Source organism: Equus asinus, chromosome 20 (assembly GCF_041296235.1).
Source record: "Equus asinus isolate D_3611 breed Donkey chromosome 20, EquAss-T2T_v2, whole genome shotgun sequence".
Classification (NCBI taxonomy): Eukaryota; Metazoa; Chordata; class Mammalia; order Perissodactyla; family Equidae; genus Equus; species Equus asinus.
Genome location: NC_091809.1, coordinates 86,723,438 through 86,746,991, shown reverse-complemented (window position 1 = coordinate 86,746,991; position 23,554 = coordinate 86,723,438). Strand labels below are relative to the sequence as shown.

General features: G+C 39.1%; 1 protein-coding gene and 1 pseudogene across 1 annotated transcript; both read left to right on the top strand.

The window, feature by feature from the left end:
• Positions 1 to 12,089: 12,089 nt before the first annotated feature.
• Positions 12,090 to 19,022, top strand: LOC106831607 (olfactory receptor 51F2-like; annotated as a pseudogene).
• Positions 19,023 to 19,161: 139 nt separating this feature from the next.
• On the top strand, positions 19,162 to 23,492 carry LOC106831707 (olfactory receptor 51E2). The gene has a single exon (XM_070490873.1). It carries the CDS (start codon positions 19,732 to 19,734, stop codon positions 20,857 to 20,859), a length of 1,128 nt encoding a protein of 375 aa, XP_070346974.1. The 5' UTR covers positions 19,162 to 19,731; the 3' UTR covers positions 20,860 to 23,492.
• The last annotated feature ends 62 nt before the right edge of the window (positions 23,493 to 23,554 follow it).

Genomic DNA, 23,554 nt, shown 5'->3' with positions numbered 1-23,554 from the left:
TCAGCAAAGAAGCATGTAAAAACATGCTCCACATTGTATGTCATCAGGGAAATGAAAATTAAAACAACAATGAGATTCTAGTACACATCTATTAGAATGGCCAAAATCCAGAACACTGACAACACCAAATTCTGGAGAGGATGTGGAGCAACAGGGCTCTCATTCATTGCTAGTGGGAATGCAAAATGGTATAGCTACCTTGGAGGACAGCTTGGTGGTTTCTTACAAAACTAAACATACTCTTACTATACAATCCAGCAACTGCACTCCTTAGTATATACCCAAAGACATTGAAAAGTTATATCCACAGAAAAATTGTAAATGAGTGTTTATAGTAGCTTTATTCAGAACTTTCAAAACCTGGAAGCAACCAAGATGTCCTTCAGTAGGTGAATGGATAAATAAATTATGATACAACCAGATAATGGAATATTTTTAATGGTAAAAAGAAATCAGTGACCAAGTCATGCAAAGACATGAAATAAACCTAAATGTACATTACTAAATGAAAGAAGCCTCAGAAAAGGCAACATACTGTATTTTTCCAACTATGTGACATTCTGAAAAAAAGCTGTGGAGACAGCAAAAAGATCAATGGTTGCCAAAGGCTCGTGGGGAGTGAGGAACTAATAGACTGAGCATTGTGGATTTTTAGGGCAGTGAAAATATTTTCTCTTTGATACTATAATGGTGGATATATGTCATTATACATTTGTCCATAACTATAGAATGCACAACACCACGATTTGTTCTTGTAAATTATGGACTTTAAGTGATAATGATGTGTCAATGCAGATTCATCAATTCTAACAAATAAATCACTCTGGTGTGGGATGTTGATACTGGGGGAGATTATGGATGTGTGGGGGCAGACAATATATGGGAAATCTCTGTACCTTCTATTCAATTTGCTGTGAACCTAAAACTTCTATAAAGAATAAAACTGTTAAAAAGAAAAGGAAGAGACTAACGAAGACTACAAAACTGTGTGAGTCCCTTGTGTGTCCCTTGCAAGCTTGCAAAGGCACTAGGCTGCTCTCATAACTGGCCTAAAACTAACACCCGTATGTCTCCCTCTGTGGTGGAGACATTAACCATATTTGACAGACAGCTTCCATTAAAACTATGGAAACTCATAAGTGGTTTCAGCCTTTGGCCGTTAATAGAGCCTTTGACAATTAGACATGAGCTGCGAGGGTTGGTAAGTTTCAAGAACAATAACTAGTTAAACATGCTTCTTAGCATAAAAAGCTGTTACAGCGATATAAATGCAAAAATCTTGCTGGCCATGCCAGGGATTCCAGTCTGAAGAACATTGGTCCGTGAGCAGGGCTGCAGGAGCTGGGACACAGTTAGCAGAACCCAGGCTCTTTTCCAACACCCAAGGAGTTTAAACCATTCACCAGCCCAGGCCAAATAATCCGTGGATACACAAAAAGGGGCATAATGACCAGTGTTCCTTTTGACTGGTACGGTGTCTTTTTCAATTGGTCAATCCCAGGACGTGAATATTTTGAATACTTTCCCTGCCTTCACCTACCCGTTTAGAGTTCTTTCCTGAAAGCACTGTCTTTCCACTCTCTCTGCTTCAACCATGCTGAGCTCATCCTCAATTCCTTGAACTCGGCATGCTTTTGCTCACCTCTGAGCCTTGTCTCCTTCTGTTCTCCGCGGCAGTTTAAGGTGTTTACTGAGTCCTAAATTCTGCCTCAAATATAATTCAAAATAGATTTCATTTTTTATTGCCTTGGAATTTACATTTGTATGAAAATTAAAATGGCTTTTTCCTAGATTTTCTGATTTCAAAATTGTGGATAAATTAATGGAAACTGAATATTGTGGTTTTTTGCTTTTTTATTTTGCTTTGATTTTGTTTGGGGTTTTATTTTTAGTTGCCTTGCTTTGCAGTTCCCTAATATTTTGCTTAGTCTGCCAATGGGATGAAACACCACAGCTGTCCACTGTGCCTGGAGCATTTCCTTAACCTCCTATCATTTCCCCATCCTACCCTCTGCTCTCCCACCCTCATCCCTAGCTCCTCTGGGAAAAATCCTTCTCATTTCCTCAGATCTCATTTTAGCAATTATATTTGGTTAGCCTCCCTTGACAACACAGGGCTAGGTTGTCCCAACACCTACGTGGTCTACATCAGTGCTTCTCAAACTTGAATGTCACATGAGTCCATTAGGTAGCTTGCAAAAATGCAGAGTATGATTCAGTACATCTGATATTCTGCATTTCTAACAAGCTTCCAAGTGATGCCAATGCTATTGACTCTTTAGTAGCAAAGGTCTCTCTTAATTCTTCTTTTAAAGTAATTAAAACACAGTATTATAATTTCCCACATTCTTAGTGTTATCCTCCACTAGACTCTGGAATATCTGGGCCAGTGCCTATTGCATTCACTTTTCCACCCCAGATCTAGTCCAGTAACAGATATATAGTGTGTATACAATATTTTTGTAATGATGAATGAATGAATGGAGAATGTTGATGAAAGCATGTACAAGACATGGTGGGAGCAGAGAGGAATGATAAATAGGAATAATAGGAATAGCCAGAAGAAGCTGATACAGAGAGGTAAGGATGAGCTTCATTTCCTAATTTACTAAAATTAAATGGTCAGTGTTGGCCAAATCAACAGAGTGGGAGAACTGCTAATAATTTGACATGGCGGGATCCAGGAGAAGAGGGGAATGAGACTCTCACAAGACCCTGGAGGGCCAGAAGGAATTGTAGGACCTTAACATTTTTTGTAAGTAGTGGCCTAAAAGTATTGATGCAGCAACCAGTTTTTGTTGTTATTACTGTTTGATTGGTTTTAAGTTTATTTCTACAATTTGGATACGTTAACCCTAGATTACCTGATTTACCTCTGGCCTCTTGCTCCTGTCTCAGACTTTCTGTTTCTTTCAGAATCTACACTGTTTACTGCCTTATAAGACTCTCAGCCCTGAGTCCTGCTTTCCCATTTCCTGATTCAGCATGACCATGCACATCAGCTGCTACATGCATGAATTTTAAAGGTTGTATAATATCCTACACCTGGATGTAAATACTTTATTTCTGTGTCATTGAGAATTGTGTACATTTTCGACTCTGTGAATAATGCTGAGGCAAATGTTCCCCTACGTAAAACACGATTTGCATCTCTGATATTTTTTTCTTTGGATAAATTTCTAGAAATGTAATATTATGCAAATTTTAAGGCAATAATATCCTGCAAAATTCACTTCTAGAAAGTTCATACAAGTATTGTAAAACAATGATTTTATCATAACACAGCACACAACACTATGTGTTATGTTTAAAGAAAAAATCACTGATTTGATAGGCAAGAATATTTCACTGTGTACTATAGCAAAATGTTGACACCCAAATAGTATTATTGCAAGTCTCCATGGCACAGTTTTCTTGTTTCTAATTCTGTCCTTCCTGTTCAGATTAACAAGTTTGGGAAACATTAATATAAAGTCCAATGATGCCGTAGACTATGGTACGTTTAATGGGTTCAATGGTACTGATATTGGCATACAGATAACTGCATATTTCTGTTGCTATGTGATTTTGAGGGACATCTTGCTCAGACTTTCAGAAGGCTCACTCAATTTACCAGCTACTCGTTCTGCTGGGCTGGTGTGAGAGGAGGGCAGTGAGAAGGGCCATATTTTGAAAATATGTGTATCACTGTTTTTATCACTACATTACCAGTATGCACACAAGTTCCATGTGCATGAAACAAGCTCTAGCAAGGAATGTACTTCATACTACTATAGTAACTCTATTGCTCTAAGAGAAAAGTAACATTCTTTTGACCATGGGAAAAAGAAAAGTGATCATTCCAAAGTAGTTTCTGAGACTGATGGGGAAGCAGTCACTGCCCTACAATTTGCCCAGCCTGGAAGAGAAAATGTTTTCAAAGGTCTTAAGAAGTTTGTGGTGAGGAGATACAACAGAACAAACCTTCATATGCAAAATATAAACATACACAAGTGACACTGTGTTAACATCTTGTCTGACACTTAAGCATGTGTGCATGCTGCTGGATTTGGAAGGACTTGAATTGGAAATAGTGGTGGATGAATGGTCATGTGAAGATTCTCTTGGGAATGAGTTTTAAACCTGAAAGTGTCTCCGATAACCCAAGCTTTGAATATGGATTGTGCCACTTTTTAGCTAAGAAACCTAAGTAAATTACTCAAACCCTATAACCCTTTGTAACAACATAAATCAAAGTAATAATGGATTCTTCTCCCAAATTTATTATCTTACAGTTGTATAAGTCAGAAGTCTGATAAGAGTCTCACTGAGCTAAAATCAAGGCATCAGCAGGGCTGCATTCCTTTCTAGAAGGTCTAGGAGAGAATCAATATCCTTGCATTTTCTCATTCTAGAGGCTGCCCACAGTCCTTGGCTCACGGTCTCCGTCTGCCATCTTCAAAGCCAGCAACAATGGATCAAATCATTCTCATGCTGTCATCTCTCTTGGTCTCCACTTTTCAGGATTTATATGGTTAGATTGGACCCACCCAGATAATCCGGGATAATCTCCCCAGCTCAAGGTATTCAACTTTAATCTGCAAAAGTCCCTTCTGCCATGTAAAGGTAACATTCACAGGTTCCAGGCATTAGGCTATAGTCGCCTTCAGGGGCCACTACTCTGCCTACCACAAACATTTGGCATAACATTTTGGACATAGAATGCATAGTAAAATATTATTGCTGCCGTTGTTATTGTGTCTGCTACATTATAAAGAATAAAATTTTTCAGACCAAGACATTTTTTTGAGGTGAAACAGATGTGGTGGCGGGCAGAGATAAGGATGGAAACAGGGAGAATTGTTAGGAAACTACTGAGATTATCCAAGTGAGGGATAATTGTGACTTGGAAAAGGGAGAATTTTTGGAGGTGATGGAGAATGATTAAATTCTGGTTATATTTTCAAAGATATTGGCAGGATTTGTAGATTTATATGCAGAGTGAACGAGACAGAAATCAAGAATGACTCCACAATTCCTGTGGTCAAGAGCTGTCCCAAAATGGTGAGAATATCTGAGGATCTAAAAGGACCATAAGTAGCCATAAGTAAAAAAGATGGACAGTCTATAGCAATCTGTGGGTGCTATTTACTAAAGACTAAAAAGGGCAATAGTCACTTCACATCGGATGATACCACTGGCCACATCTGTCACCCATCTACTTGAACTCCTTGATACAATATAAGATCCTCAAAATTTGAACACAAGTGGGGATACCCCAAATTATTGTGATTAGTTTTCTTCCACCTAGTGGGCTTGGATTTCAAAACTGAAAATAGATTACATTATTAAAAAGTAAATAAAACTTGGTTTTCTGCACACCTGTTATGGACCTATGATATTCTCCAAGTATTTGCTTCCTATCTTTAAGATAATCTGATCATTGGTTAGCAGTATTGGTAATTATTGGTTCACTTGTCTGTTTTCTACACTGAACTGAGAGACACTGGGCAGTAAGAACTATGTTATGTTCCCTTTTTTTAATCTCCAGCACTTAGCCATGATGTTAGGAACATAGGCACGCTTATGAAATATTTACTGCATATATATATATATATATTATATATATATATATATGGATGAATGAATTATATTTTTTCCTAGTCGTAAGCGAGAGATTGCTAAAAAGTACAGGTAGGTTAATAAAATAGGACTGCTGTCACTAATGATACAAACTAAGGAGCTATGGGGTGGAGTGTAATTTACACCCACAAGAGGAGATGCCTTTTTTGCAATCTGGTATAATATTTTATTTTTATAAATCCTCTTCAGAGTGATGTCAATGGGTATAGGGTTTATTTCTGGAGTGATGAAAATTTTTTAAAATTAGACTGTGATCATGGTTATTGCACAGCTCTGTGAATTTACTAAAAACTATTGAATTGTACACTTCAAATGGGTGAATTTCACAGTATGTGAAGTATATCTCAAAACTGCTTTTACCAAAATTTTAATAGAACACAAGGCCAAAAAAATTACAACAGCCTGTAAAGAACATAGCCACAATAGGTAATTGTTTAATGGAACAGATATAAAAAGGCTCTATGAGACAAAAGAAGTCTTCTGGGAGCCTCCAGACCCTGGAGACACAGTGAGTGACACCAGCACCAGGAACTGGCCTCTCAGCTCTGTGACTGTCTCCAACCAGACTTGGAATAAGTCTCCTCATAAACTTAGCCCTCCCCTGGAATCTAAAGCCTCCTCTGCCTTCTGAGTCAGTCTGAGAGGGATAGACAGACTGCTGTATGGTAAGTAAATTTGTTTTGTTTAATGAAAACACTTGACTCTAGATGAGCCAAGGTTTCTTATCCACAGGGAAGAATTTTCTCACATTGTGCAGAATTAGATTAGATAGTGGGGTGGTAGGCTGAAGTGGATGGTAGAATTCGTAGAATTATTTATTCTCAGGAAATGTGTAGAGAATAGGCACTTGGCTCTGCCTGGTGTGGATTGCATAACCTGTTGTTTGTTGGTCAAATGGCTTAATCAGTTGTGAATCTAGACAAACCATGGTTAGTGGTTTGGTGCTTGAGAAAACCAAAGAGACTGCCAGGGGCTGAAAACTTCACTTCTAATGCTAATGATTCTTACTGAAAATGAAAAAATACCAATTTTGAACACTTACTGCTTGCCAGGTACTGTATTAGGCACAGTGCATATGCCACCTTATAGATGAGGAAACTGGATCAAAGAAAGCTTACATTACTTATAGGCGAAACAACGGTTTTTGAGAGCATGAGCATTGGAATTAAAAAGAATTGGGTTTAGAATCCCAGGTCTGACATGCACTAGTGTGTGATCCTGAATATGTTTGATAACCTCTCTCATACTCAGTTTCTTTAACAAAAAAGTGAATTTAAAGTGCATTTAGTAATACTTCCCACATGGTGTTATATTAAGAATTAAAAATAGAATGTTTATAAAGTGTTCAACATAGTAACATTCAAGGACCAAGTTCCAATAGATGGCAGTTATTGCTATGAGTAATATTTTTTCATTATTATCGCTGTACAGGTTTTCAAAACTAGTTAGTGTTTGAGCAAGGATCTGAACCCAAATCAGTCACACACTTTAGCCATGCTGTTGGCAATGGGTTGGACAGTATTAACGGTGCCATATGGTCTATTTTGGCTGCTAAAGACATAGCCACAAGCTACAGCTTATGATATACAATGAAGAGGAGCCTCACTGTGAACTAAGTGGACAGGAATATTGTTGAGAGACTATAGCTTATTTCTCACAAGGGAAAATGAAGGTTGTATATGGATTGGAGAGGATGGACTGAACAGATTCAAGGCTGATGGCAGTATAAAACAGTAGCTTGGGGGAATTTTAGTGCCTCTCCCTAGTAATATTTGTTAGCCCTCCTTTATTCTTTGATATGAAGAGCTATGTTTTTTCAATTAAAGAAAATGAGATGAAATACAGTTTCAAGTACCCACTACCAACCAGACTGCTATTAATTAGCCTTCATATATAGACCTCCTGAGGCTCCAGTTTTTGACACTTCAGATGTAGAATCAATGTAAATTAAAGAGTATTTGTATATAGAAGATGAGAGAAGGAGACGAGCGTGTGAATATGTGTGTGCGTGGTGGAGGTCATTCTAATTAGATGATTTGCTAGACTTTGATGTCATTTACTGATAAATGAAGCACAGCAGAGAGAGCCAGTTTCAGAATAGGGGAAGGGATGAGTTCTGTTTCGCTTATATTGAGATTGAGGTGTCTGAGAGACTATGGGTGGAGATGTCCTTCAGAGTACATAAAATAGTTTGTCACCTTTTATTCACTGACACTAAGCAGAGAACTTTGATTTCTTCTCCAAACTACTGCCAGTTATTTTTCTAAATTGCCAGTTTGATCTCCTCACTCCAGTTCCATGATTCATTACTGCCTTCAAGTTTAAGTCAGAAACCCTATCACAGCTTTAGAGATTCTGTCAAGGTTTGAAATATATAACTCAGGAGAGGCCATAATTAGATTTCAGATTTGTGAGTTGTCTGGACATAAGTGCTATTTAAAGTCATGGGAATAACGAAGACATCCCAAAGAGAGGATATGGAGCACAAGAAAATAAGGGGTGCTTCTTGGAAGAAAAACACACTCCTAAAGAACATCACAATTAGGAGACAGAGAACAAAGGCACTCTTTGATAAACAGGGGGAACAAACCCCACAGAATAACTATCGTTGGAGCTAATGAGAGTAAGTTTCAAAGAGGAGGAGGTCAACATCACACAAACGTGAGATGAGAGAGAGGAAAATAACTGAAGGTAAACTGGACTTAGTATTTAGAAAGTCACTGGTGACAACAGTTGGAGAATTTTCTGAGTCGTTAGAGAAAGAATCCAGATTGTTACTGAAGGTAAAGGAATAGTAAATAAAAGCAGACTGTTCTTCAAAGAACACTTTTTTGTTATTATAAAAGATATGGAGATATGAGAGGAAAACAAGGTTTATGTCTCATTTCCTTCACTAACTAAGCACAGTGGCCAATTATGACAAATGTTCAATATATCTTGGCTGAATGTGTTGAAAATATCCATATAAAAGTGTGGGAAGATTTCATAAATGGGTTGGGGTAAAACTTGGGTATTGTAGAATACAGAAAGGGAGCCAATGGCATTAAATAAGATACTAAAGAAGAAAAGAATTCTGTTGAAGTTAAATTAGAAGAGATGGAGAATAATTTGTTTACTTATTCATAAAAATATTTGGAAATGCCTGGCTCTTGATGCTCTGTAACTAAAATCTAAGTTTCTTATGGTTTCCATGGAATTCAAGACTTTTATGTCCTGGCTCGCACTGATTTCCCTAGCTTCACATTTAAGGCTCCAATATGTCAATTTTCTTGTAGTTGTCCAACAAACTGTCTTGTGTTATCTATTTCATTCAGCCTCAACTCATGTTATCTATGTCAAGAATAATCCTTTCATGCTTTTCATCCTTGAGAACTCGCATCCACCCAACAAAACTTCATGCAGTCATAATTAATCTACTCTGTTAAGATTTCTTGGAACTAATCCCTCTTGACATGCACACAGACATATTCATCTATACACACACTCAGAATCTGTCACTGTACACTATTTATGTCTTATCTCTGAGAAACATATCATCCACTCCACAACTAGCAGTATTTCTTTGTCTCTGACTCCTCTGGTAGGCGCTGTGCCTAATACAGTGCCTGGCATGTAGTAGGTATTCAAAATTGGTAATGTTTCATTTTTCATTTTCATAAGAATGACTAAGCTCTTGTTAAAGTTAAGGTATTCAGGCTTATAAAGAGGACATTTTCAGCTCCCGACAACCTCTCTGGTTTTCTCAGGCACCAAACCAAGTTATTTTACTTGCTTCATATTCTTGGTGCTAATGCAATACACAGTGAGCTCCAAGTACGTTTGATATTGAAATGAACTAAGTGTTTATGATGGATGGTAAAGAGCTTAGGTGGAATAATAACTATGAAAGGATTAAGGAATTCTCTGTGTCTGAGCCCAGCATGGATGAGAAGAGGGTTCAGGAAGATATAGTTGTAGAGTGATGGAAAGGAAGGAATTGGAGGGAGTTCCATCCTGCCAGGCTCAGCACAGATCAGTTCAACCTATACTGCATGTTTTTCTTCTGGTGTCTCAGCAAGAAAAGGAAGGAAAAAAAAAACTTACAATAAGAATGAAAATGAGCAATGATAAATCATTTGAATTAATGTAAGGGGAGATATGAAGAAGTCAGGATGAAAGAGAAACTGTTCATATAGCAATTTATTTTTTAAAAAAGCACACATAAGATTTTCTAGACTCAAAGGCAAAAGTTACAACTCAGTCATTGTATCATGATAATCATTGTGAAAATCATGATAGCCAGAATTAATCAACCTATATGGAGGCCATATGAACTCCCATAACAATTTGTATCACTTGTCATTGTACCCTAGATATTGAAGTTATTTATACTACTATTCTTTCTCCCTCACTTGATTGTAAACTCTTTAGAGGGGTTTGTCTGTGCTATGACTTAGCTTCTAACACAGCACTGTACACAAAGTAGATACTCAGTAAATGTCTCTGAGAGTGTAAGACAGGAGCAAAGGAAGAGATATTACAAGTTCATTCTGGCTCAACGCTTTCACATATGCTGTCTTAAAAGCCTTGGCATACTTCATCTTGACTCACACAAAACGTAGAAATCTTTCAAGCACTGCTTTTCCTAGGAAACCTCTCCAAATACCTCAAACCTTTTGTACATAGAATTGAAGTGTTCCCCTCTTTCATAATTACACTACCTCCCCCAGTAACCCCAGGATTCTGTTAACTTAAAAAACTGAGTCCCAAATTAATCGTAAATAACCGGTCATTTACAGGTCTAAGACTTGATGTAAAATAAGAGATTCACCTACAATTTTAAATTATTGTATCATTCATTTAATAAATACATTTTTAGCTTGTCCTTCTGATGAATATATATTTTTTTAAACTAAGTATAGTACTAAAAATGTTTTTCAGAAATCAACCTATGTATGAAAAGTGTTAATAGAACTTGTTAACCTTTCATAATTTCACAATTAATTGTGACACACATGCCAGTCTTGCAAGACTGTATCCACTTCATTTCTGTATTACAACATTGGTTGAATTCATGATACTCAATAAACAGTCATTGGAAGCAGTGTCAAAAGAAATATGTTCCCTTCCTTAATGAATGTTCCATTTCTGTTAGCTCTTACATCCATTATGCGTTTGATAATACCTTTCTGAGAGTAATTTCATTGGTTTTCTAAGGACATTCTCATTACTCTAAACTTGAGAGTCTAAAGTTATAGTGTGCTTATTTGGTGAATTCACATGACTTAACACTTCTTTTTTCTCTGATTTTCCATTAAATTCAATTAAAAATTTCCCAATTTTTAAAACTAAGAGAATTATTTAGGAATTCTTGAGGTGGCATTTTATCTGAGTGAACTTGTACAGTCTAAATAAACACTTAGGCTCCCCTGAGAAACAGTAACCTTAAAATTGGCTGCTTCTCATTGATCCAGCCATCTCTAGACACAGCGCTGATCTTTCTTTTTTTCCAGACTCCCCCTTTCGACACATACAAACACATCTGCCTAGTCTGTAATTCTCTACTCAATGAAAAAAAAATAAGATGTTAGCAATAAATTTATATATTTCCCTCCAAAGCAAAACAGTAACATTCTATTAGGTATCTCCGGAGAAGTGTGTCTTAACAAAAAGGAGAGTGGAGGAAATCTGTTCTGCAGAACAACTAGTCTTCAGGCATATTGAATAAAGAAACACAATTGAACATGGCAGCACGTTATACCAAGTTGAGGCAGAGCCCTGTAGGTGATAGGTCTGTGTTCCAACTTTCCATCTCTCCCAAATGCAATGCCTGATATTGCATTGCAAGTGTCATTTTAAAGGTTAGACACTGTAGGCAAACGCATGTGATTGCACTAGTACCTAAGCCATTTATTATTGCTTCATATGTGTTATTTTGGATTATAAGTATCTCTTTCCCATTACTTTCTGGCTTCCCAAAATGTCTGTAAACTTCTCTGATTTCTATACTTATGGCCAATGTAATGCTGCTCCATAGCCCCAATCTATTTTTCTCCAATGCCTACTATACAGAAAAACTAGACTGCTACCTCCATATCACAATTTAAACATTCCAAAGAGAATGGACTATGATCGGCCAATCTTGCATAAGGTGTCTTTTCTTAGTCCACTCATCTCTGGCTTAGAGGAGTGGGAGGAAAGATCAGATAGTATAAACACAGCTGCCAGCAAAGGGCCCCAGGGAAGATAAACCGCGGGCTGAGGGAAATACAGGGAAAAAAAAAAGTATCTACTACAGGAACTGAAATCTGACAACGCTTTTATCAATTTAAATAAGCCATTCATATTTACGTAATATATAGTTATTCTTCTTTGGCTAGCTTTTGGTGGAATAAAATTATCTGTAATTGGATTAATAAAAAATATATATATAGGGTTTATTTGTTGTTCCAGAGTTTCATCTTGGCGTTCTGTATTTTCAATCCAGCATGTCCAACTTCCAGAATACCACACCCTCTTCCATCATTTTTCTGCTAACTGGTGTTCCTGGACTGGAAGCCTTCCACACCTGGATCTCCATTCCCTTCTGCTGTCTCTACGTAACTGCCCTCTCAGGAAACAGCCTGATTCTCTTTGCCATTGTCACTCAGCCCAGCCTCCACGAACCCATGTATTATTTCCTCTCCATGCTGTCTACCACTGACCTTGGCCTGTCCATATCCACTCTGGTCACCGTATTGGGTATACTCTGGTTCAACGCCAGGGAGATCAGCTTTAATGCCTGCTTGTCACAGATGTTCTTTATTAAACTTTTCACTGTCATGGAATCTTCAGTGCTATTGGACATGGCTTTTGATCGTTTTGTGGCGATCTCTAATCCCCTCAGGTATGCCACCATTTTAACTGACTCCAGAATAGCTCAAATTGGAGTGGCAATTGTTATTAGGGGGACACTAATGCTGACACCAATGGTAGCACTCTTAAGAGACTGTCTTTCTGCCACAGCCACATACTCCACCACTCCTACTGCTTCCACCCTGATGTGATGAAACTCTCATGCACAGACACCAGGATCAACAACGCAGTTGGTTTGAATGCCATGATCTCTACTGTTGGTGTGGACTCAATCCTCATCCTCCTTTCTTATGTTTTGATCATTAAGACTGTTCTCAGCATTGCATCCCCAGAAGAGAAGAAGAAAGCCTTCAGCACATGTATCTCCCATATTGGGGCTGTTGCTATTTTTTATATTCCATTGATCAGTCTGTCCTTTGTTCACAGATTTGGGAAACAGGCCCCAGCCTATGTACATACTATGATTGCTAACACCTACCTGCTGATCCCTCCTGTAATGAACCCCATCATCTACAGTGTGAAGACAAAACAGATACGTAGAGCTGTGATAAAAATTCTCTGTTCCCAAAACACATAGAATCATAGAATTCTAGGCTATGAATCTAGAATCTATGTCAGGTCATTGTTATCAATTAAAAAACAAAGCTGAGTATGCAAAATTTAAAACTAAAGCTGGAATATATTTAGAATATCAGCTAAACTGATCCCTTTATTTTACAAAAGAGGAGACAAAGTTGTAAAAATGGGTACAAGGAACAGCCTAAAACTCTAAGGCTAGAATTTCACTTCCCCATCACTGTTGGTTCTAAACTGTTGTTTATCCTGCCAAGAGCCTTTCTCTGCTTACTTCACAGCAGTTAGAAAGACACATTATGAAAAAGTCACTCCTTCAAGAAAAATAAGTAGCATTTTCTAACTGTAACAATAATTTTAACTAGCATTTATTATTTCCTTTAACCAGTCGTTCTAAACATTTTATATAGATATTAACAGATTTTATATCCATAATAACATTGTAAGCTAGTTACTCCTATTATCAATGAAAAAATTGAAACACAAAAATGTTAAGTACGTTGCTTAAACAGCTAGTAAGTGACAGAGCCGTTTTTCACATCCATGCAAACTGACTCCAGGGTTCTCCCCATTCTTAACTTTAATGCTATACTGTTGCATATAATATTTATATATATATATACACACACACAAATTTGGTGCATATACGTATTTATCAGTCCATGTGACATGAAGAAGTCAAACAAACAAAAAACACAACTCTGTCCTCTAGAAATTCTCAGCCAAATTACATTGGAAAACCCCAAAACAAAATTTTCAACCCTAACAAATGTATTTCTACCTGATGTTCTTTCCCAACTAAGTATATTCCAGAATTTTTCTCTACCCTCCATCAACTTTCTACCCAAGCGAAAACTGAAAATAGACTATGGATTGCAAGTGAATTACAATTTGTGTCATTTAATTAGAAATTTTAAATTTGTGACAAATATTTCATGTAATGGCTTAATCTAGCAAGTTAATTATTTTTTCCAACCTGGGTATATCTACTAATTCTCAGATTTTTAAAGCACATATTTCAATGACACATTGATATTACTCAGTAAAGGTGGGCCCTAAAACTGGTATCAGATCCATCAAGAAAGAAGAAGCAGTCATTCTTATCTATAGGACATTTATTTAGTGATTACAATACTGGCTATTTAAAAATAAGGATGACGTCAAAACCCTCAACATGCTTGACAATAATATTTTCAGTCTCGATTATTGTTAGTCTTCATCTCCCTGATCTTTGTATGTTAGAATGTCCCAGGACTTTGCAGACTTGTTTTTTACTTTTATATTCCCATTTTTGTCATTTCATCTAGCATCATGGCTTTAAATACCACCTATATGCTGACAAATCCCAAATTAATACTTATAGTCCAGACTCATATCCAATTGCCTATGTATCAGTATCTCCAGTTGAATGGCTAACAATCACCTTAGATTCATCAAGCCAAAACATATCCTAATATTTGCACCAAGGAAAACACGTGCTCAACCAGTCTTCCATGACTCAGAAACTCTGCCTTTCCAAATCTGAGATAGAACCTGACTGTCTCTCCTATTCTACATCCAATCTACCAGCAAATGCTGATGACTCTTCCAGATATTTATATCTGGATCCAACTACTTTCCACTACCTCTACTGCCACCACCATGATTCAAGCCATCAACATCTTAGACTTTAAATATAATAGTCTCCTCGTGGATCTTCTTTCATTCACTTTTGCTTGACAGTCTATTTGCCCACAGTAGTTAGAGTGATTATTTTAATACACAAGACAGATCATGTCACTCCCTCTATTCAGTGTGTTCTAGTGGCTTCTTGTCTTACCCATGGAAAATTTATAGTCATAATACCTTATAAGGATCTACATGATAACTCCCCTCCATCATTTCAACTTCACCTCCTACTATTCACTCTACCATATCCACACCAGTCTCTAAATATTTCCCTAAACTCACTGAGCTTACTCCAACATCACACGTTGCACTTGCTGTTCTCCCTACTTGGAATGGTATTCCCCCAGATACCCACATTATTTACTGCCTCACTTCGTACAGGTCTCTGCTTAAGTCTCATCTTATTACAAGGCCCTTGACATTGCTAAAAAAAATAAAAACAACATCTCTCCCTCAATTTCTGTCTATATTCACACTCTTCCTTACCTACCTTGATTTTAATTTCTAGCACTTTCACCACCCCCCAATGTACAACATATCTTTTATTTCTTTTCTAGTTTCCCCCATTACAAGAAAAAGGAGGACTCCCCCACTTGAGAAAAAGGACTGTTTCATTTTTGGTTCCCAGACCCTAAAACAAGGTCTGCCACATAGTAAAAAATAATAAAATTTCAGAATGACCTGGTTCTATTTACCCCTCAGGCCTCCTTGCTTCCACTCTATACAATGCTTCAGGCGTAACAAACGACTTGCATTTCCTTACCCCGGTGGCTGTATCTCACTTTCAAGCCTTTGACAAGCTGTTACCTCCACCTACAGCACCCTCCTCACCCTCTCCCTTTGCCTGACTTAGAAGTGACTTTCCTTCAGAGAATTTTTCCTGACTTCTCAAGTCTGTCTGGGGTCCTTTCCAGGTGCTACTGCAGCACCTTGTGCTTCTTTCTCATGACATCCCTTTTCAGACTCTACTGCAACTGTTCCCACAACAGACTGTGCCCAGTTCACAAGATTAGAGACTGTTCTTTACTCGTTGGAAACAAGTGAAAAGGTTCAGATGATGTGGACCTACAGACTGGATTTTTGTTTGTTTCCACACACTACATAAGATGGGGTATGGGGGAAGGGAGGAGAGAAAAAGAGCGACTTGAGTTAGAGAAGAAGGTTGGGGTACTTAGACCACTAAAAATGTGAAAGAGAAGAAGGAACTTTCATCTCAAGAACCAAACAGCCAGGATGTTCACACTACTTCTACAGATGTTCCTCCCCCACCATTCCCCCCACACACTAACGTGAGTATAACCCTTCTGTCCAACAATCCTGGAAAATTGTAAGATTCCAACCTAGAAGTGTGTTATTTTGACACTTTGGGAATGGGAGGTTTGCCGAGTAAATGTCATCTCCGATGAAGGTGAACAAGCTCACAATGAATTTGAGACTTTCCTAAAAGCCAGAGCTTTTAGGACACATGGCCACTGTTGTAGCTACTTGAACTCAGAGTCCAAGTGAAAATCCTTAAATGTGTTGAAAGTCCTCTGAGGCCCTATAGGATCCAGTTCCCATTATCTCTCTGATTCCATCTCTCTAGCACTGTCTCCTTTGTTCTCTCTGCTCAGACACACTGGCCTCCTTGTTGTTCTAAACCACCAGACACACTCCTTTCTCAGGAATTTTGTAGTTTCTGTTCATTCTTCTTGGAATGGTCTTCCTCAGACATCTCCATGGATATATTTGGCACTCTCTCAGGCTTCTCTCCAAATGTCTCCATTGTGTGAGGCATTCCCTGGCAACTTCACTTAAAATTTCAACTGCCCCCTTGATATTTATCTCTTCCCTTCCTCGATTTATTTTTTCTCCTTAGGGCAACTTAACACCCTATTTAGTTTTTTCATATTAACTCCATTTATTGTCTGCTCCCTTCACTAGAATGTAGACTCTATGAGGGTGGGGATTGTTTTATTTTTGGTCTATTTTTCTTGTTATATTGTAGACCCTTGATGAATATTTGGTGAGTGTGAATGAATAAGGAGTCAGAATTCCTGGTTCTCCAACCAATATTATCACTAATTAACCATGTAACCTAAGGCAAAAAACCTTTATCTCCTCTATTCTTCACCCGTAACACAGGTGCAATAAAGAGTAGCTTCCCTACTTCAAGGTCTGTTTCATTAACTGAAAGAAAGCTGAGAAAAGCAAAGCTGAAGAAGCACATGCCCTTATTTTGAACTATGGGACTACATTTTTGTGTACCCATATTAGTTTTTAAAAAGGCTGCAAACTCCTCGAGCCCAAGGACATGACTACATACCCATGTTGGCTGCTGTGTCTAACAAAGTGGCTAATGAGGAAAACCACTAACCACTGTAGCTAACTGGGAGATTAAGTTACTTGGAAGAGTGGAGATAGGCTGCTGAGAACCCTACATGTGTAAGTGTGGAGTGATGACAGAGGCGGTGGGCCCTTTGTGATTGCCCCTCACCCCCACGGACAGAAACAGCGGGGAACTTGTGGGGGTGACACTCAAGTGGACTTGAAAATATTGTCTCCTGTCTGCCAAGCCTCTGGGGCCTCAGCCTGTGCTCCCACAGCCTGTTCCCATGGGCCCCCAGGCAGCATTATAAATAGATCTGTGCCTGAAAGGGCGAGCCAGCTCCAGCTGCTCTCTCAATAGGACTGCACTGTTTTCAATTGAGGGCACCCTCACCTGAGGTTGGGCAGCCCAAACTCCTGCCTTCCTAAGGGGCCTTGGACACCCCCACAAACTCCTCATGGCAGGGCAAGAGGAGGCAGTTGTGTCCCATTCACACTTTCATGAGCCAAGAAGAAATGTCCTGGAGCATTAGCTGACTATCCAGAAAGACAAGTAAGAACGAATGCAACAGCCACGTTCAGACCCAAAGAGAAGCTGAAATTGGGTCTAGCCATGGGTCACTTTAGGCAGAAGGCCAGACAATATGGGAGGGAGTCATGAGGTCTTCTAGGACAGGTAAGTGGGGAGACAAGAAGATGGCCCAAAGTCTTAGACTGTGACCAGCAAGGCAGAAAAGATGCCCTGCAGAGAGAGGAGTCAGGAGAGTACCCTACTTTGAGGCCAACAGAGTCCCTCACATCTGTCAGTGCTGCATGCAGGAGCAGAGGCAAACGGCCTTAAGAAAGGACACTTAAATTACTCTGCTTCCCTGCTACCTCTTTATGCCTGCTCTGTTCTTCACCTGCTCCCCATTTGTCTTAGACACAGAGGTCCAATGATATGGCCTCTCTCCAAGGAAGGTTTCTTAGCATTATCTCATGCTTTTCAGCCTGATTTGTTTGGATTTATGAATCTCCCTCCCCAAGTTATCTATGACAGATACATAGATGGTTGGATGTATACAAGATATAAGCTGTCTTTTATCTCACTGAAGGATGTAATTATCTGCCTCTGAACAGGGCTTTTCATCCTCTGACATCAGCAAGTAGCCAAATCTGGGATCTGATATTTGTCAAGGAGGGCTGGTGTTATGGCTTGGCACAAGTTCTGAGGATAGAGAAGAGCAAATAGTGGTTAGAGGTGTGGATTTTGTGACCTTTGAGTCCTGGATCTGTTCTTCCTTGCTTATCTACGTTGGGGATAATCAAAGTCAAATCTTTTAGTTCCGATTTTATCAAATTATATTTTAAGACTGTTGGTCTCTAAACCCTCTCCACTGTGACCAAATGAAAGAGCATCTCTCAGTGGCAGTAAGGATCCTGGTTAGGAGTGAAGATGAATCCTGGGGAGATGGACAGGTTAACCTGAATACCGATGATGAAGACACCTGCAGAGTTTATTCCAGAGATTCAGAGGCTCTTCTTAAAGGCAAGCCCTTGGCTCTTTAGAGACAATTAGCTCTAAAGACCAGGACACCCAGAGAGCCTGGTACGGAAAGTGTTTGATCAGGTCAGAGCTCAGGTGTTTGGACGGGGGAGGGTGGGGGCAGAACAACACTGGGGTTTCAAAAAGGAAATGTCTCCCATAATATGAATGACGTTGGCAAAGGTTCCAGGAAAGACAAAGATCTAGGAGTATCACGACTCAACCCAAGTTCTCCTTGGGACAATGAGAGCGACCTTGGAGGCAGCTTTCAGGTGTGCAGGAGCCTATCAGCCAGGGGCAGAGAGAAGAGTCTTCACAAGGACCAGGACAGGCAGGTAGGATCTGTTAGAGGCCACACGCCATGCCAGCACCTTCCTCTCCAGAGAATTCATTGGAGGGAGTTACTGCCTTTCATTTGATGACTCCAGAGGAGTTTCCTTTTATTCCTTAAGATATTGACTTTTGCCTTTATTTCTTGGGGTTTTTTTTTCTTTTCATTTTTTAAAAAATTAATGTTGTGTTTCTTTTCTCTCTCGCTGACCTGAGACCTGGAGACTTGGAATCCTGAAAATTTGCAAAAAAAAAGACTTCCCTATCCTCACTGGCTTGGTATATCCTTTATTCCCTTCTCTGTTTAATTGCCACTCTTGTTTCAAGACTGAACAGAAGGCTCATCTTTTTCAGGCAGGTTCTTCTGATTGTACTTCTCCCCCTCCCAAGTGTTAAATGCACACCTTATGCTAACACTTATCCCAAAATTCTAATGATTTGGTTACTTGTCTATCTTCCACCCAAGGCAGGGTGTCTAAAGGGCAAAAGATATATCTTTCATCTCTGTATCATCTAGAAAATAGCCTTGTATATAGTAGGTCATATGAGTAAATGCTTATGGAATGAATGAATAAATTGAAGAAAAGGAGAGGGGAAGAGAGGAAGGAGGATGCAGCCCTATCTGGAAAGGGTTCCCAATATCTCTTAACACCTCTCTGAGAAAAGGACCACCCAGTGTCCAGACGATAAAGGTATGGGCCCGGAGAAGAAGTCTGAGGGAACTTGGGAAGGATGCACTTTGGGATAAGCATTGTTCTCCCCAGTCTTCTTTAAAAAATGTAAATAGATCTTGAGAGTAGTAATTGATAAATGGATTTGAGCTGTCAGTTTTCCCTTTGGAAGAGGGCTTCAGAGCTTATAAGAGAGCCTAAATGGCTTTAGAGAGTGGGAAGAGAGAGCCAGGGAGGGAGAGCTTAGGTGCATTCAGTTCCCAAGTTTCCAGGGCTGGCCTCTCTGATTGTGCTCCGTGTCCTAGCAGGGTAACAGGCTGCCAGTGTGACCTCACCCTCTCCAGTGCTCCCTTCTCAGTGCCAGCTATGAACTCCTGCAACTTCACACACTCTACCTTTGTGCTTATTGGTATCCCAGGACTAGAAGAAGCCCATTTCTGGATTGCCTTTCCCTTGCTTTCAATGTATGCTGTGGCAGTATTTGGAAACTGCATCGTGGTCTTCATTGTAAGAACAGAGCGCAGCCTGCACGCTCCCATGTACCTCTTTCTCTGCATGCTGGCAGCCATTGACCTGGCCTTGTCTACATCCACCATGCCTAAGATCCTCGCTCTCTTCTGGTTTGACTCCCGGGAGATTACCTTTGATGCCTGCATTGCCCAGATGTTCTTTATTCATGCTCTCTCAGCCATTGAGTCCACCATCCTGCTGGCCATGGCCTTTGACCGTTATATAGCCATCTGCCATCCATTGCGCCATGCTGCAGTGCTCAACAATACAGTAACAGTGCAGATTGGTATGGTGGCTGTGGTCCGTGGATCCCTCTTCTTTATCCCACTGCCTCTGCTCATCAAGCGGCTGGTCTTCTGCCACTCCAATGTGCTCTCACACTCCTATTGTGTGCACCAGGATGTGATGAAGTTGGCCTATGCAGACACGTTGCCCAATGTGGTCTATGGTCTTACTGCCATTCTGCTGGTCATGGGTGTGGATGTCCTGTTCATCTCCTTGTCCTATTTTCTGATAATACGAACAGTTCTACAGTTGCCTTCCAAGTCAGAGCGCGCCAAGGCCTTTGGAACCTGTGTGTCACACATCGGTGTAGTACTGGCCTTCTATGTGCCTCTCATTGGCCTCTCAGTGGTGCACCGCTTTGGAAACAGCCTTGATCCCATTGTGCATGTTCTCATGGGTGACGTCTATCTACTGCTGCCTCCTGTGATCAATCCCATCATCTATGGGGCCAAGACCAAACAGATCAGAACTCGGGTGCTAGCAATGTTCAAGATGAGCTGTGACAAGGACCTTCAGACTGTGGGAGGCAGGTGACCCTTACCTCTCCACCTTCCCTTATCTTTAATGGCTTCATATAGCGATTTCTTAATGCTAGCTTAATTCCAGTTATCTATAAGCATATCGATGCTTTCATCCGGTTTGGCCTCCAAATTCTGCCTCTGCTCAGGGTGAAATTTGAGAATCTACATGATTCCCTTCCATAGGTTAAAATTTTATTGACAACTTTATTAAATAAAAAATTTAAATTAGAAAATCCAGCAGTGCCCCAATAAGTAATAAACAAACATAAAGAAGAGTGACAAAAAATACAATTGGCTTTGAAATAAGAGAAAAATTATTTTGTCTAAATAGTAATCCAAGAAACATACATTAAAACAATAATTAAGCATCAGTTTTACCTATCAAGTTAGCAGTTTTTATTAATGAAAATTCACAATGAAAAAGGAGATTGTGTTGAAACATATATGCTTAAGTGTCACAGCTGATGGTGTAATTGGGAATATGTAGCAAGAACTTTTTTAAAAAGTTATATGCCTTAATGCTGTAACCTCACTTTTGAAAATTTAGCCTAACAAAATATCCCTAAATAAAGAACACAGGTTTTTCATAAAATATATTAGTTACACCATTATTTAGAGTAATCACATATTAGAAATCCTAGGGTATGAGCTATAAAAGTAAGGAATAGTAAACTCAAGTATGGTCCATTCACTGAATGGAATATTATGGGGAATAATCCATATTAAAGGAATACTATGTACACCTTCAAAGACTGCTATGAAATGAAACATGCATATAATGTTAAGAAAAGCAATAAGGACACATGATTAAAACTAACTTGAAAAACAATCTATGCCTTAAAGGAAATGTGCTCAAATCATAGTGACTTATTTTTGTTCCTAATTTCTAAATTTTTTGCTATGGAGGTCTTGTTTAGTTGACAAGTACAACTTTTAAAATGGAGAAAATGAAACTGATAATTTACATAAATCAGGGCTTGTCACAGACCTCGCTGCTGGTTTACTACACATTATCTGGGAATTTAAGCCCTAAATAATAATGCCGATGAAGCTATCCCAAGTACTTCCAATGTTTCAGGCCCTGTGATGAGTGCTTTATAGGTTTTATCTGATCTTCACAATTTTACGTGGTAGGTGCTATTTTTATCAGAAATGAAACAAGATAACTAAGTCACACTTTTGTGAGGGCTGTGCCAAGATTGCAAATTAAATTTGATAACCAAATACAGTTACTTATAGTCCATGTTATATTGCTTCTTGTTTAGCATCTGCCATTTATTTCCTCAGCCTGTGTAAATCCACTGTTTTCCCTCTGCTGTGTGCCTTGTAAGATGAATGACTGCATTTGTGTTGAGAGATAACCCTGCCCTTGCTGTGGGCAACAAACCCAGATTACTCTTCATGTTATTCAGCCACCTTTCATGTTCTACAGCCTGCTTATTTCCAGATTAAGGGAGAATATTTTTGTCTATTTATCTCTTATATCTTCTCAATCACCTCTCCCTTTATTTTAGTGTAATCTGTATCTGTCAAACATTTTGAATGTCTGAGTTTTGACATAAGTTTAAGATATAATAAAATTTTATTTTAAATTTTGCGAAATGTTATGCTTATTACTTCTAAATTTACAGAATCCAAATCTCAGATTTGGAGATGTGACAGGTTCCCTAGTTTTCTTTCCCAGCAGTGCAGGAATCTGAATGCATCTTTCTCAAGGTGAGCTATTCCCATTGTGTTGTTGAATGAGTCTGATAAGAAGCTGAAATCTGACTATCCTTGGGCCTATGTGTCCCCTCAGTAGCTTCACTGAACAAATCTTGGGTGGGGGACATGAGTGAATAAACCATGGAGGAGACTCCAACTTGTGCGCTCTTTCTTAGGAAGCGGGAACCTCAGACACTTAACCTATCTCCTGGCAAAGGGCCCTCCTAGCATATGTATCCATGAGCGTCCAATCATGGTTCCCTGCTGAGAGGCAGTGAAGTGATCTCCACAGTCATGCAGCTAGTCAGTACAGATGGACCAGAGCTGAGAGAGAGCAGAATGGAAGTAAGGGGTGACTTCCCTAAAGAAATAAAAGGATGCCCATGCTCTGTAAAAGTGGAGATTCAGTTATTGGGCCTCACTCCAAACAATGAGGTCGGGGCCTCAATTTATGATGTTGAACCCCTCTATCCCCTCTATGTCTCTCTCCACAACCTCCATCCTCTTCTATCTGCCTAACCATCACTCTACCTCAAATCATGCCCTCCTGCCTGCTTCCATAAGCCTAACAGCATGGCCAGATTGACAATTTAATAAAGCCTGTGTCTTGCTCCCAGGTCCCTTACTGTATTCTACCACAGCTCGACTTATTCATATTCTATTGCTGTCTTCCCTATCTTTCTCTCTCCCCTAAGATTTTTATTTTTTAAAAGTTATCCAAAGACTTGTATACCAATATTCATAGCAGCACTATTCACAATAGCCAAAAAGGTGAAAACAACCCAAATGTTTATCAACAGATGAATGGATAAACAAAATATGGTATATACATAGAATGAAATATTATTTAGCCATAAAAAGGAATGAAATTCTGATACCTTCTAAAACATGAACGGACCCTGAGAACATTGCACTAAGTTAAATAAGATAAGGTACCTAAAATAGGCAAATTCATAGAGACAGAAAGAAGAATAATGGTTACCAGGGGCTAAGGGGAGGGGAGG